The sequence below is a fragment of the Ips typographus genome, linkage group LG1 (assembly GCF_016097725.1).
Source record: "Ips typographus isolate SLU linkage group LG1, UJ_Ityp_2.0, whole genome shotgun sequence".
In the NCBI taxonomy this organism is placed as follows: domain Eukaryota; kingdom Metazoa; phylum Arthropoda; class Insecta; order Coleoptera; family Curculionidae; genus Ips; species Ips typographus.
In genome coordinates this window covers 22,678,346-22,694,915 of record NC_138422.1, presented here as the reverse complement: position 1 = coordinate 22,694,915, position 16,570 = coordinate 22,678,346, and the positions used below count along the sequence as shown (strand labels likewise).

At 35.4% G+C, this 16,570-nt stretch overlaps 1 protein-coding gene across 1 annotated transcript; it reads left to right on the top strand.

Annotated features, from left to right (window-relative positions):
* Window positions 1-1,105: 1,105 nt before the first annotated feature.
* On the top strand, window positions 1,106-16,315 carry Cad96Ca (tyrosine kinase receptor Cad96Ca). Its single transcript, XM_081978172.1, has 9 exons — window positions 1,106-1,387; window positions 11,834-12,081; window positions 12,197-12,622; window positions 12,679-12,873; window positions 12,924-13,037; window positions 13,096-13,575; window positions 15,126-15,249; window positions 15,308-15,465; window positions 15,521-16,315. The coding sequence occupies exons 1-9, from the start codon at window positions 1,333-1,335 to the stop codon at window positions 15,743-15,745; spliced, it is 2,025 nt and encodes a 674-aa protein (XP_081834298.1). The 5' UTR covers window positions 1,106-1,332; the 3' UTR covers window positions 15,746-16,315.
* Window positions 16,316-16,570: the final 255 nt, after the last annotated feature.

Genomic DNA, 16,570 nt, shown 5'->3' with positions numbered 1-16,570 from the left:
AAAATTGTTTTTTAAGTTTGCTATGTCAATAACTTGGTAAAGATAGTCTTGAAACTCAATTTTCCAAGCTGAAAGCAGTTTTGAAGCACTAAAAATAGTCCAGAATTCGAAGAAAATGAAAAGCAAAGTAAAAAGCACGAAAAGTTCGTTTTCAAGACAATTTTCATGAATGTCAATGCCCTGCATCTAAGAATATTTTCAAGACTAAAATATTGAAATTTGTCTTCAAATTATGAAAACTTACTTCAAATGCAAATTTTAAGCTTCTGATGTCACTTTTCATTAGTTCAGTTACGTTTTGGGGTTCAAGTCAATTTTTAAGGTTTAAATGTATGAATTTGTAGTAACAAATTCTTGAAAAAGTAGTTTTTATGTCTACAAGTCAATTTTTAGTATTAAAGTCTCTCGATTTGCATGAAAACTGGTTACAAACACAATTTTTAAGCTTCTGAAATGTTTATCTTTTCTAATTCAATTTTCAATACTAAAGTCTTTCAGTTGGTCTGGAAACTATGAAAACTGGCTACAATAATATTTTTTAAACTTCTTAAGTGAATTTTCCGTTTCCAAGACAATTTTTAAGTTGGGTTGGATTAGTTTTGACCGTAATAACGTGTAATAAAGTGCTTGTTCCAAATTTGATCAATATTGCTCCAACGGTCTGACAGTTATGACAAAAAACCGATTTTTTAAACAGAAATTTGAAGGGCTGCATTTTCCTTAGGAAGCACTTTTCAGGAAAATGACATAATGAATGTCAACTTATTTTTTAATTGGCTATGGATTGGTGAATTATTGACATTTAAAACTGGACCACCCTGTATATCTCCATAAGATTTCAAAAGGGTTGTGCTGACTATACAACAAAACTTTAAAGTATAAAACACATTTTGCAAAAAACTGAAATTACATTTTTGAGTAAACCTTCACCAACTGGTCTGCACGCAGGCCAGACCTTGTGCCGTCAGACTTTTCTTGCAGACGCTCTCGCTTAATTACAATTTGGTTTGAATTTCGCGCTGCCAAAGAAGTACCGTTAAGTTCTTCGCGGCTAGTTGCACAAACTGAAATCGCCGTGTTTACATTGGACTTTCTAAAACCTGTTCGCCGACGTCGGTACTCGCTGACTTTGGTTCTCTCTGGGTAGTACTGTTCTTCGTCGCGACTATGGCCGATCGCGCGTCATCATCCGAATTCGAACCGTAAAAAACGGACTTTTTTTGGGGTGTGTGTGTTTTTGTGCTGGTTCTGGTGAGTCATCGAGGTGATGAGCCTCTTCGAGGAGTTAATATGAACCCAGTGCCTTTTACCAGAGGATTAATCACTTAAATCATGCATCGGATATCATGGATCGGACTACTTTCTTTAGCATGTTTCGTTGCACAAGGTGAGTCAATTTCTTTTAATTCATAGATCCAAAAAATGTCTGCATATTGATAAAACTGATTTTAAACCACAACCTAATATGGTAGCGTTTGTAGAAATTCATAATAATATGTCAGCTTAATTAACAGAAGTAATGATTGATGACCACCTAAATCAAAACACCACACCAAAATTATTGGACAAAATCAACGTAAAAAATATGACCGTGAATTTAACCGAGTGAAATGAGGAAACCTAAAAAATACCAAACCGCCAATCAGATGTTTTACTATTGAATACCCAAAGCGGAATTAATCAATAAAAAAAACTCTCCAATAAGCATCAAGAATATTAATTAACCAACCGCATTCAACATTTTTTGGGACTACTCGCAGTGTATTTGATTGGCTTAATGGAATTCCCTGGTGAAAGTGAAGATTCGCGTTATGAAAGGAGTCTTGACATTTAAATGGTTGAGCTTTTACGTCGTTTTTGCGACGTTATGTGCGCCTATTAAAACTAAGAAAAAAACCGTGAGATAGTACAACAAATTGCATGGACAATTAGGGTGTAATTAAACGTGGCAGTAGTTGGCTGGTAATTTACTTGGAGAAATTACAAAAATTTCAGTTGAGAAGATTGCTGTTTTGAAAGATGATTGATAATTACTGTACTGTGAACAGAATTATCTTTAATAAAGATTGATGTTTGTGCTTTAATTAGGGAAATTTAACAAATATGCAGTACCTGTACAAACTTATTATCGAAATTACCAATTAAATGTGTAAACCTCAAATATGCTTTACTAGTACTATTAGTTTTCACAGGTTTAAGTGGAAAAAAATCTTATATGTAGATATAGTTCAATATTAACTAATCTTAGAGTATTTGCTCGAATTTGTAGAGTAAACACAATAAATCAGGTTGCAATGCCAAAATAGCGTTGTCGTAGACTGAAAGTTTGGTTGGACTGAAGATGAAAAGGGTTCCCAAATTGTCCAACAAAAAGTTGAAAGTTTCCAACATTCTATTCCAGTTTTGATTTGTTCAGGTCAAGATAAATCATGTTCAGAAGGATTTACATATTTACAAGTACTTCAGGTATTCTCAGGGTGGTGTTTAGGATAGTTTTAACCTGTTTTGGTTTTCCTATCATATATGGTTTTACAAATTTTGCTACTTCCAAGTTAAACCAATAAACCATTTCTAGAAGGTTTTGTATAATTTTTAGCTTCTTCTTGGAGTGTAGGATCATTTAAATTTAATTTTGGCATATATTGGTGTTTTTTAGTCGTAGCAATGTAGTCGCCAATAGCTTTAACCTGTCCTCCAATATCCTATTCAAAACGCTTTAAAAAATCTCACCCCTTACAGTCATTTCCCAAAGATTTTATGGTACGTTCTCAGGTTCTCCATGTTGTCTTAATTACGCTTTTAGACGTCTAGAAAACTTCGTTTGCACAAAGTCCTCTTTTGGAGGGGTTGTAAGTTTCAACTCTTCTTTGGTCTACTTAACCTCTTATCAGATAATTTATTTTCAAAGCATCTTGGATTTTCTGTAAGTTTGTAAGTTGTATTGGAGTATGCTAAGATGTTGTAGTAATACCATCTTACACATACAACTTCCACATATTTTACAACGGAGTTCTTATTTTTCGACATACCTATACTAAGATTGGAATTTTTGTATGACGCGAAAACAACAGTAAAAACGTCGGTGTGACTATTTCAAGGTTCAAATTAACACCAGAAATCATGAATAATCTAAGAAGTTGTGTCAACATCACCGTCTAAGATATTTGGTATTTCTATAGAATCAACTACCAAAACAGGTTTATGACTTAACATTGAGCTACAAACTTTACATTAACCATATTAATTTAAAAAAAGGATTGTTCAAAAAGTTGTTATAAACTGGAATTCGGTAAAGATGTAAATTTTTTGATGTGTGTTTGTTTAACTTAGAAATTTTAATAGTCAAAAGCAAAGTTCATTTACTTTACTTAATTGTCAATATTTTAGCGACATAAATTTTATACAGCGTTATAAGTGACACGATTGTATAGTTTATTCAATTAACTAAATATACAGGGTGGGCTAATAAGCAAGCGGCTGTTTCTCAGAAACTATACACCTCGTGGAAAAATCATTCTTAGTAAATGTGGCTACGAGTGGCTAAAAGAATTCTTTTTAAAGTTATAGTAAAAATATCATAAATGTAAGTAATCTCTTTAAATAAAGTAGTAAGAATGGATCAAACTTTGCTTTTTGAAAGAAATGAAATATCTCGAAAACGGCTTATCGTAGAGACTTCAGTTTTGGGACATTTTAAAGAGCATATTTTGTTCCTTAAGTGTCCCAAAAAAAATTGTTCAATTTAGTTTTGCGTCTTTTCGGTAGAGGACGTTATTTCTAAATTCATCCTAGATATCTCAAAAAAATTAAATGCATACATATTGTATAAAGAATCCGATTATCTATCATGGTGTGCAAAATACAGTACTCTTTATTCTAACTGTGCTGGAATTTTAATTTTCTTCAATATGTCGCGCTAATAAAGACAATAAATATGTTGACCAACTTTTAAAAAATGCAAGTAAAAATCTTTTTATTTCTTTTTTACTTAATACCTTCATCAATGCAATGCCATCTTCTGAAGTTTTAGATACAAGAATACACAACATTTTTCAACCATCACTCTTCTTGGGCAGTAGTGAATATTTGACTTTGTTGAATCAAAAATATTTGAAAATTTTGTGGTTTGCTCTTATTTAAAAACAAAACTGATGTTGATAAGGTTTCCTCTGTTTAGGAATTGGTTATTTGGCTTTTTGCTGATATAAGCAAATTTGACTTGAAGCCCTGGAACTACTATACCAGGTCAGAAAGAAGTACCTGTAAAATCTAAAATTTTCTAGTTGAAAATTTAGTTTTTAAAACGTTCGTTTTCTCATTAGTCTATTTTTGCCATTTCTTAGAAAACAATAATCTATCTCTCTCTCTATATCTCTTTTTTAATCAAAATTTGTCTTTTTACCTTTTTTGACCTAATATCCTCTGATTATTTACACAGTTTTTCCATAGTACCGTATTATAAGGAAGGTGGTTCTAGACAAATAAATAGTAATAAAAATTAAAATGGGCGCCTCGAGGTAAAATGTTCTTTATGGGTCACTTTTATGGCTTATAAAGTCTAACTTTGCAGCGAGCTGGCACTGCTTAATCTAAAGTCTTACTTGTATTCAAAATTTAACCATTTTTTAATTATCATTCATTAAAACAAGATACGATAGTATTTATTCTACCATACAATCTTGCTTCCGTCTTTGCTTATACCGTGATGAAGGTGTCGTCGGCATACATATAATCACGGCACAGGATTGACCCGTGTGACATAGCAATGTTTACATCTGTCATACTAGAAAACTGATCATCGACCTTTCCACACAATAGTCTATATCATTCAAATACGATTCGTCATTTCCAGTACACATTCCCTGTATACCATAAACAGATAATTTGTTAATTCAAATTGATAAAGTAATTTTGAGTTAAACAAATTTATTTGTTAATAAACTTGAAACTTCTATTCTCGCAAACAATCAAAGGAAACAGGAAGGTTGAAAATTTGCCAGCATATTGTCTGAATATCCAACATTGTGATGTTAATAAGCTGATGAGATCTATTAGAGAAAGTCAGTATCCTATTTATTATGATTAAACAAAAAGAGTTTTATCATTTCAGAGCATTAGAAGTCAAAGTTGCTTATATCAGCAAAAAGACAGTCAGTTCAACTCTAGGACAGTGCAAACTGCATCAAAATCTGTTTTTTCGTTTCAAAATGTCGAAGCTCCATTGTTCTAGTTGGTGGGCTGAGCAGTTTAGTTGACTTTGTACAATAATTATTATAATTTTGAAAATGTTAAGCACTATTCGCTGTTATGATTATGAATAACCTTGTATATTAATTTACGTGATCATGTATTGCAGACTTTACAAAAGTACTAAATTCCAGTATACCGGAAACTAGTGTCTTATTATTGTATAAAAGGTCAAGTTGTCAAGTTAAGACTTTTTTAATTAAAAAAAATGTTTTTACAGTAAAGTAACTTAAATTTACATTTACGTCAAATAAAGACTTTTGAGTGGCAACGTCTGTTAAGCTGCATATGATAGACTTCAAGTGCACTCAACGGCAATCTTATTAATGACCACCAGTCAGTCATTGATCTATTTACTACCAGCTAAACTGGTTAGATTTCTTCAGAATCCAGTTCGACCAGAACCAAGCATTGGAATTCACTATCGTCAATTTTAAATCACTGCAAATGGGGAATCCTGCTACGTCCACAAAATACCTTAATAACAAACAAAATATAATAATATACGTAACCGAGGCGGAATTAATGAAAAATTAAAGGCGACAGCAAATTTAATGCCGGATCAAATAAACTGTCATCGAGTCAAGATATTCAAACAGGACTTGGGAGGGTAGACCTTGAAGTCGGCATAATTATTAATAATAATTTGCCCGAGCAAAGGTATTTCCACTGTCGAAACCAGGTATTCATTCGGATTTGTAAATTATCAAGGCGAGCGACTTGTGCTAATAATTTTTTAATGGGAGACAAGTTTCTGGTGGGTTAAAACAAAAAGCAAAACATGTTAAAGTGGACAAATTGAAATTGTTAAGTGAAAGGGATCGTCTCGTGGTCTCTTGCATCCGTTTCCATGTTGGTTGACCTAAATTTTAGTGTTTAAACATTCTGTTCTCTGCGTTGATAAATATTAACATAATACCTTTCAAATTCTGAGAAATGTCATTTAGTACTGTTTGGTCAGTTACAAATAACAGCATTGAAACCAATTAGTGGTTAAAACCACACCATTTCCAAATGTAGTTCAGAAAAGGTCAAACGTAATTCAGAATAAGGAACTGCAATTCAGAAACCATCAAGTGTTATACAGAATATGTAATTCAGAAACCATCAAATAAAATTCAGAACATTCAAAGGCAATTCCATAAAATACATTATCTGTGAATAAAATTACCAAAGGTGAAACTCCAAGACACGTTAATAAATTAATATATATATTTAATGAATTTAATACTTCAATAATTAAAAATTAAACTAAATCACATTTGATGTACTTTCTGAATTACTCTTCTGTATTTCAAATGACTATTCTGAATTACAGTTGACTCTTTCTTAATTAGAAATTGTGTAGAAAATTGAGTTTATTTACGTATGATGTATTTAGTTCCACCAAAGTAGTATAATTTGCATTTTATGAATAATTTATTTAATGTTATAATTGATGATCAATTATTTAGTTAATTATTTTATTTATTAGAATCACTAACTACATCCGGACAGGGCACAAAATCTTTCTTAAATTCCTTTGTTAGTGGAAACTTTGTGGTAAAACAAACCAATTACATAGGACGTCCACTTCTTCTTCTTATCACGCCCTGTCCTGCCGAAGGTTGGCGATCCAAATGGAAATTGTTGCTCTGGAAACTGCAGCACGAAGGATTTCTGCAGACGAGCGGTCGAACCATCTCCTTAAATCTGTTAGCCAAGAGTTTTGGCGTCTTCCTACTGATCTTTTCCCCTGTACTTTGCCTTCCATTATGAGGCGTAGTATTTCGTATTTATCACCTCTCATCACATGACCCAGGTATTGCATTTTTCTTTCCTTGGTGGTGCTCAGTAGTTCTTTTTGTTTGTGTTGGAGTACTTCATCGTCGGTGATCCTTTGTATGCATGAAATTCGCAGCATCCGCCTATACACATACATTTTGAAAGCTTCTATTCTCTTTTCGGTCTGTGAATTTAGAGTCCAGCTTTCACATCCATAGAGTAGAACAGAGAAGACGTAGCATGTGATCATTCGAGTTCTGAATTCCAAACTGAGGTCTAGTCTTGTAAGAAAAATAATTCATTCTTATGAAGATTTTTCTCGCTTGCTCATTTCTTGAAAGTATTTCCCTTTTCGGGTCGCCCTGGCTATTGATGTTAGCTCCCAAATATTTTATTGAGGTCACTTGTTCGATTGTTTGTCCCTTGACACGCAGGTGTGCATTTATTAGAGTCTTAGAAAAGACCAATAGTTTGGTCTTGGAGACATTGAGATGCAATCCACACATCTCGCTATAGTAAACTACGGAATCAATGATGCTTTGCAGTTCTTGTACAACGTTGACTATTATATCATCGGCGTATCTGATATTGTTTATTGGCGTTCCATTGATCTTGATTCCGCCTTGGACTCCATCCAGTGCCTCTCTACATATCGTTTCTGAGTACAGATTAAACAGGAGTGGAGACAAGACGAAACCCTGTCGAACACCCCGTCTGATCTGCATATCTTCTGATGTTGATTGTTCCATCTCTATCACCGCCGTTTGATTCCAATAAAGTTCTGATATGAAACGAAGGTCTTGTTCGTCAACTCCGGTTGTTCTTAGAATTTCGATCATCTTCTGGTGATTAACTCAGTCGAACGCCTTTCGATAGTCTATGAAACATGCAAATACATTCACATTCATGTCTCTACACCTTTGTGTCATTACATTTAGGGAAAAGAGTGCTCCACGCGTTCCGAGTCCGTTTCGGAATCCAAACTGGGTGTTGTCCATCTGATATTCGCACTTCTTGTAGATTCGCGTGTGGATGATTCTAAGAAAGGTTTTCAGGACATGGGACATAAGACTTATCATCCGATAGTCATCACATTGTGAGACGTTGGGTTTCTTTGGTACAAATGTTGATTTAAGCCAAAGCAGCAGCAGCAGCCAATTAAGTCCGCTACTAATCCAAAATGTTTTTACAATAGATTTTGTTTTGCATGAGTGTATCCCATGAATGTACTAGATATTCGTATTTTTTTTATTTTTTAAAATACTTTAAATTCGTAAAAATTTGTATTGAAAAAAAACTATATTGTTTAAACAGCCCGCCAGTATGACTTAGCAACCTTTTGACTAATGATCGTAAAGAGGTAGAGTAAGGGTTGGACTTTGGAGACCCAGAGAAACAACGAGAAGTAGAGGTAGGCCACAAAGTCGCTGATGATATCAAGGAAAAAGTAGGTTGAACCTCGTTCCGGATAGCACAAGACCGACAGAAGTGGAAGAGACACGGAGAGGTTCATGTCCAAAAACGGATGGAAGACGGCTGAAGAAGAAAAAGAAGAATATATGGATCATCCGGAAGAAGACAGTTATATGTATCTCAGAAAAGGGATTTTTTTAGAAGAACAAACTAAAAAGACTGGTACTATATTATGCGATGAAAATTTGTGTTTACAGGAACTTTTTTTAAGATAAGGAAAGTCAGAATTTTGAATATAAAAACACATGTTTTTGATTATGCAAGATTAGTGGTTTTTGAGACAACTAACTCTTAAGTAACTCGTCTTCTTAGAAAGGAACGATATGTTGCTCTATATGCAACTAAATAACTAGATTATGTAACAGCTCTGTAGAACAGCTTTTTTATGGGAAAACGCGAAAGAAAAATTTGGTCTAACAACCCTCTTAAATTCTGAATCATTGGCAATAATCGACATAAAATGTCTGATGACGACTCAGATACCATCTTCAGTGTTAAAAAATTGCCAAATGGTTCAATTAATTCAATAAGTTTGTTTTGGCAATTTGGCAAGAGGAAAACTTTAGACAACACTTGACATTTTAAAGTTTCTTCTTCTGGCAATTTTGCTGCTTCCAAATTACCAAGTCTAAGATATTCCCTCCAAAATAGATGTGTGATAAATATTTATTAACAAAATGTCTCAAATCTCTTAAAAACAATTATTTCTTTCAAATAAAAGAATGTAAGTAATCTTCTTCTGCATGTATCATCTCACTGTCGGAGGTTGGCTATCATCATTGCTCTTCTTACTTTGTAAACTGCGGCTTTGAATAGGTTGGAGGCCGTGACGCCAAACCATTCTAGTAAGTTCCTAAGCCAGGATATTCTTCTGCTTCCAACAGACCTCCTTCCCACGATCTTTCACTGTATTATGAGTTGTGTGAGACACAAACAACTAATAGAAGCTCTAAAACGAAAAAACATCATCATACAAATAATTGTGAATCTGTATTTAAACCAAAGTGCATTTGTCCGCGTCCAATCCGAACTAACTAAGGCAGTGGAAAGGAAACGAGGAGTCAGACAAGGTTGTGTTCTTTAGCCACTCCTCTTCAACCTGTATTCAGAGGAAATTTTCACCAAAGCCCTTGAAAATTAACAAATTGCGCTATGCGGACGATACAGTATTTCTCGCCGAAAACATGAGTCTAACCTTCAAAATATGTTGAGTAACGTTAATATGATCTAACTCTCAACGTTAAGAAGACCAAATACATGATTGTTACCAAAACTGAAGTCCAAATGAGGATCTGTATGTGGAAGGCGAAAAGTTGGAAAGAGTCGAGAGCTATCACTACTTGGGGGCCAGTGTCAACTGTTCTGTGGAGTGTTGTTCCGAAATAAAGATTAGCATTGAAAAGGTCCGTGCATTCTTCATGAGGATCAAGAAGATGCTCTGTAGTCGCGATCTGAGCCTGGACTCGGATGCTCAAAATGCTATGTATTCCCGGTCCTTCTGTATGGTGTGGAGGCTTGGACCCTGAACGTATATTGTGAGCAAAAATTAGAAGCCTTGGAGATGTGGACATACCGTAGGATATTGAGAATACCATGGACAGAAAATGTTACAAACGTAGAGGTCCTAAGAAGAACGGAAAAGGGAGTGGGGATACTACATGAACTTAAAAAGAGAAAACTGCAATATCTCGGACACGTTATGAGAGGTCAATGGTATGAGATTCTGCAATTCATAATCCATAAGTAATAACACCATTCTATTCTTATCTACGTCATCTACATTACTGTTTTCTTTTTTTGGGTTAAAGAACCCATACAAGCTTATCTACCAGGAGCTTCAAATAGCTCCCATTATCTAAACAAAAGTCAGTTTTAGACATAAAACTGTATGCATTTCTAGTAAGAGCATGAAATTAATATTATACCTCATTTTCTGCAAGATTAGCAACAAAACGTTTAAAACTTGAATAGAACTAAGAGCGTGTCGTTTCTTTTTCTATCAATTTTGAAAGCATAAATGAAAGCCCACGCCAAGAAAAACAAACATTAAGGTGCCCAACCTTGTATGGTGCATCACCACGACCCAATTGTCTGCGGCACTTTCACTTCGAGAATCGAAAGTCGCTCTTTATATATCTGATATCTTCGAAGAAATTATGCTTCAATAACCATTGACATTATTATGTGATATAAATCACCAATAGCGACCGAGTTCAATGATATACGAGAACAGCACGTTTATTTAGGTTTTATTTTATTTTATGTTTTAATTGAATATAAATGTTAATGGCGGCGCTCGACCTTCCGCAGACGTGAAGGTGATCAATCTTCGCATCCTGGACCGTACTTTCCTGCTTGCACTGTTCTACAGCAGAGCAAAATGATAATTGGTTGCTCATAAAAATACTTTGTTCACAGACATTGGAAACTATGGTAATTACGTCTAACAGTTAATTGCAGGATTTCAGCTTATTTATTGCGTTTAAACGTGAGATTATTGTATACAAGGTGATTCTCCTGACTATAGTCTACAACTTAGTTTAGGTATTATATTAAAGACCATGATGACTAGAGTCCGGATTAAAAACCACTAAAATCGTGAAAAAAACGCTTAAAAAGTAAAACTATTTAGGTACCTCAAAAAAAAACATACAAATCTGTAAAAAAGCACAAAACTTGAGATGTAATTTTTTTTACTTTTTTTGAGTTCAAGTTTGCTTGAAGCTTTTAAACTGCTTTAGAAGCATAGGGGTATACGGAAGATTTTAGAATGTTTTGAAAACTTTTTGGACAGTTTAAAGAACATATTGAAGGTTCTGGAATGCTTTAGAGGCATTTGGAAATTCTTAAGCGGTTCTAGAATTTATTGGAAGCTTTTCGACTGTTGGAGAGCATTTGGAATCTTTTAGACTGTTCTAAAAGCGTTTGGAAACTTTTAGACCGTTTTGAAAGGATTCCGATTGTTTGGGAAGCATTTTGGAGTTCCTGTAGTGTTTTAATAGTTATAACCTAACCTAACCTAACAAGTGCTGAAAGTGGTACTTTCCCGCACCATACTGAAGTTGCCCGAACGACGCAAAGCGGAGCGGGCAGGAAAGACGCTTTCCGCATGTAACTTTTAAATGATACTCTAATATAAACCAAAGCAGGACAATAGACAGTGATGTGTTTGTATATACCAAGTCATAAAAACAAAACCTATATTTCAAGCACAACACATTATAACTTGTATTTAGTTAGTTTAGTATTATACCTTGTGGAAAACCCTGTTTGGAAAACATTTGATATCCAAATTGCTAACTAAAAAACTAGTTGATATTTCATATTACAGTCCACTTCTTGATTTCAGGTCAATGTCAGCTATCAGAAAACACCCCTCCATCGATGTACATGGACCGAAACTGGCAGATTCCGGACAACGAACCAATCGGAAGCAAGATCGTCCAGGTTCACGGCAGCGATCTGGAAAACGACAATTTAACTTACGGTCTGCAACCCATCCAGTTTTTCGGATCGGACAAGCCTCCAGACCCATTGCCATTTCGCATCGACCCTCATACAGGAGCAGTTTATTTGAATGACTCCGTCAAAGGCAAGGTGAGTAAGTAAGGTGGTTTAAAAAATGTGAAACTAAAAGAATCAAAATGAAGCAAAACTCATACGAAAACTACTATATAAAATATTTTCTGCAAATTGGTAACATTACTTGTAGGCTGGCACCGACTTGCATTTGTACGTCACCCTAAGTGACGGCCAATTAGAAGCAAAGACCGAAGTCTATGTGAACATCATCAACTCCTCAGCGCCCTACAAACCGCCCTTAAACGGTCCTCCGTTTCCCGGGGGAGCTTTCAACCCTTTTGGGCGCTTTAACCCACGACCACACAATACTCCACCTAAAATTCCAGCCAATTTGCCGACCAGTATCGGGAATATCAACAATCCACCACCAAATATTGCGAATAACCCACCCCCGTTGCCTAGTAATCACAAACCGCACTTTAGGCCACGGAATAATAGTCAAGAAGTGACTCCATTGAGGCCTGTTAAGAATCCAGTAATTGAGGATGTGGCTAGTAACAGTTTGGAGGAAAAAAGTGTGGAAGGTGGCAGTGGAAAAGTGATTACGTCAAAGAAGGTAAATATTTTGCAGAAAGATGTAAACCAGAAAGTCATAAAATGTGTATTTTACAGGATGATAGCAAAGTAAACGATCTCGAAACAAACGAACTAGCACCTGCAGATTTCACGGTAAAGTCTCCGGAAGTGGCCAGCACCATCGTCTCCATAGTGGCGGTTTGTGCGGTTTTCTTCACTGTTGGTATTATTGCTGTCATCTTCAGGAAGAAGATTTACTTCAAGAAGAAGAAAGATAAATCTGATGAGATTGTAAGTAGTTTTAATCAGTTAACCAGTTTAGAGAAACTAAAGATTTGTAGAGGAAAAGTCCAGCTTTAAGAGAAGACAGCAACATCAATTTGCATGAATGGCGTGGACCTAGGGCGTTTAGCAACCGATATGAGCCTTGGCAACGCGAAGGAACCCAACTGGAGGTAATCCCTTTCACTAAATAAAACTTTCAGATTTTTTAACTAAATAGCTTTAAAACAGCACTCAACCGAGTCAGGTCAACCACCAGACGATAAAACCCCAGACCGTTGGGAATTCCCCAGGCATCGTCTCAAGTTCTTCAGCATTCTAGGTGAAGGTGCATTTGGTCAGGTGTGGAAATGTGAGGCCCTAGACCTGGAAGGCAAAGACGCTGGCCCAACAATCGTGGCGGTGAAAACCCTAAAAGAGAACGCCAACGAGAAAGAGAAGAGCGACCTGATTTCCGAGCTGAAAGTGATGAAGATGCTCGAACCCCATCCGAACGTGGTGAAATTGTTGGGGTGTTGTACTGACAAGGAGCCTATCTTTCTTATTATGGAGTTTATTACTCGGGGGAAATTGCAAGGCTACTTGAGGGACTCCAGGGCGGAACGGTATTACAATAATATGCATGGGAAGAGCAAAACTTTGACTTCCAGGGATTTGACATCGTTCTGCCATCAAGTGGCAAAAGGGATGGATTTTTTGTCTATGAATGGGGTTTGTACCTAAAATTAACTTAGATGCTAGATACTTTGTTATTGCAAAAGGAACGTAAATTCATAAACATTTCCTAGTTATTGTAAAATGTTCTAGGAGCATTATCCTTTTTTAAATTTGTATAGTCTACATAGAAGTTTGGTAAAAGTCAATCGTGGCATCTTCTTTTTCTTCTTCAGCCTTCATTTGTCCACTCTTGGCTGACTGCTTTCCATGGCTGTCTGTCCTGTGTTTGGAACCATCGCGACATCAACTTATCCCAATTTCGATTATCGTTCAGAAACATGGAAAGTTTACTATTAAAGAAGTTGGTTCTTATGTTTGAGACTGCATCACTTTCATAAAGCAGGTGTTCAGGACTTTCTTGCTCATCCCCACAGTATCTGCAGTTTCCGTGATTTCCTAGGCCTATTCGTTTCAGGTGGCCACAATGCCCAGAGAGTGTAGGTTTCTTCTGTCCAATTTTATAAATTCTTTACTCCTTTCCCGGTTGTAACCTTCAAAAACTTTCTTAGAGTGCGCCAATCCAGTGAGTTAATCCCAGAGCTTCCGTGTTCCTGCTTCAATTTGAGCTCGTGCTTACAGGTGTGATCCCCCAAACCACAAAAGGGTTCTGGTCTTCTTTGCGTTCTTGTTATTCCCACAACATTAATCACTTGCTTCTAAAAATCTGATTTCAAGGAAGAGCTCTAAAGGAACCATATGGTTTCCACGCAAACTGTACTTCTATCTATTTTCTAAAGTAGTCTATGACTACTTGCATAGATTTGTTGCTCTCTCTCTTACAGCTTGGAATAATGAACCTGGTGCTATGTTGAATGCTACACTTTTGTATTGTCTGTGGGAGATATACTCATTATCCCTTTTTCTTGCATTTTTAAACTTTTATTTGAGGAGCACAGGTCGCACTTCTTCAGTTGATTTAGTAAAAGCGGTCTCTTCCTCTAGCTAAAGTCCGGTTTACTCCAAAGTGTCCTCCTCCACGACTATTTGGTCAATGTTATTGTTTGGTAAGCAAGAATTTTTTTTTTCTGAACTTTCCTATTTGTGAATGATTTTGTGATCTCGCAGTTAAAGTTAATAATCCCATTGTAGCCAGTAATCCTTTAGTGCTGTTTCATGTTTCGAAATGTATTCTTATATTTTCAAATCAGGGACTAAACGCTGTCCTTCTATTATCTCTTTTCTAAATATGCTGTTCTCCACTATTGTTGTTTCTGTGGCCTCATTTACGAGATTTGAATAATGCTCCCAATCTTCTTTTTGGTTTGCTTCCATTTCCAAAACTTGCAGTATTTTCCACAAATCAATCAATTTCAATTAAACCCATAAATTTACTGGTCAAATTGAAATTTACTGGTAAATATTGTAAATTTTTCTGACACCGAATTTTACTTTACCTTAACGGTAAGTAACCGGTTACGGTAAGTTACACCCACAGTTACAGTTACATCACTAATAAGGTGGTAATATAAATTGGTGCAATTTTTCTCGACTATACTGGTTTCAGCTACTTTACACGACCTAATGAGATTTAATTTTTTGTACAGATAATTCACAGAGATTTGGCTGCACGTAACGTCCTCATTACCGATGAGCATGTGTGTAAAGTTGCCGATTTTGGGTTTGCTAGAGACGTTATTACCTCTCACGTTTACGAGAGAAAGAGCGAAGGTGAGTTTCAGAAAAACTTTAGTATATTCCCACTTTTATCGTTTGGTTAACCTTGCAGGACGACTACCAATTAGATGGATGGCACCCGAATCTTTATACGACAACATTTTCTCAGTCAAATCGGACGTGTGGAGTTTTGGAGTGTTAATGTGGGAAGTGGTTACTCTAGGTAGTACTCCCTACCCTGGACTATCCGCTGCTGAAGTCATGAGAAAGGTAAATCATTCTTCAAATTTCCAAATAAAGCATTACTGATAGTTCAAAATTGTAGGTTAGAGACGGCTACAGATTGGACAAACCTGAACACTGCCGTAGAGAAATCTACAACATAATGTACTACTGTTGGGACAACGACCCCAACATGAGACCGTCCTTTTCCGAATGCGTCACATTGTTGGAAAACCTCATCATGACGGAGACTGACTACATTGAATTGGAGAGATTCCCAGATCATTCCTATTATAACATGATGAGTCTCAGTGGCGAGAAGCTGTGATCTCCAAAACAGTTGTAAAATTGTAGACTATAAACGAATTTCGTGGGAGAACACGTGTATAACCAAAGCTAACCAAAATAACTATTGTGTTTATAAATCAAAAATTGTGGAAGCAAAGGAAAATATGAACAAATTCAACGATATTTAGGTCAGGCTTAGTGAAATCAAGTCACAAAAACGAGATATTTATTTTGGCTTAATTTGATGCCGAAAAATATATTATTTAAACTTTTGTATAAAGTATTTTTAAGTATTATTTAATGAGTTAGGTTTAAAGCAATACTAGAAATTGAATAATCTGTGTATATTAGAGTGTAAAATAATGTTTGTTTTTTAGTTCCAATAAGTTGTTTGGAAATGTTTAGTGTCAAGTTGCAGTAATCAAGTTGATTTGTTTTTAAATTTTTAGCAATAATAGAACAGAATGCTCACTCGTTTTGGTTGTTTATTTTTTTTAAATGTTATATATTTGTTGGATTAGGTGAAACAACCATATGATTCTTTGAAGTTTTACTCTATTTTGACAAGTATTTTCAGTGATTTAAGTTTTAATATATTTTTGCTCGATTTGATTGTTGTTTTACTCATTTACATAAAACATCTAAATACACATCATATACACCAAAATCTGATGATATTTTGTACAAACCAGTTATAGTGCAATATTATTTGAGAGTGAAAACCTTCTAAAGTGAAACCTTCTAAAAATGTATTTGGCTTCTAGTCCAGGCAAAAAGGTATAGAGAGAAATGCTTGGAACACAATTTTTGACTTTGTAATGTTGTTTGGACTAGTTAGAAGGTGAACATATCAAAAGTCCTCGCC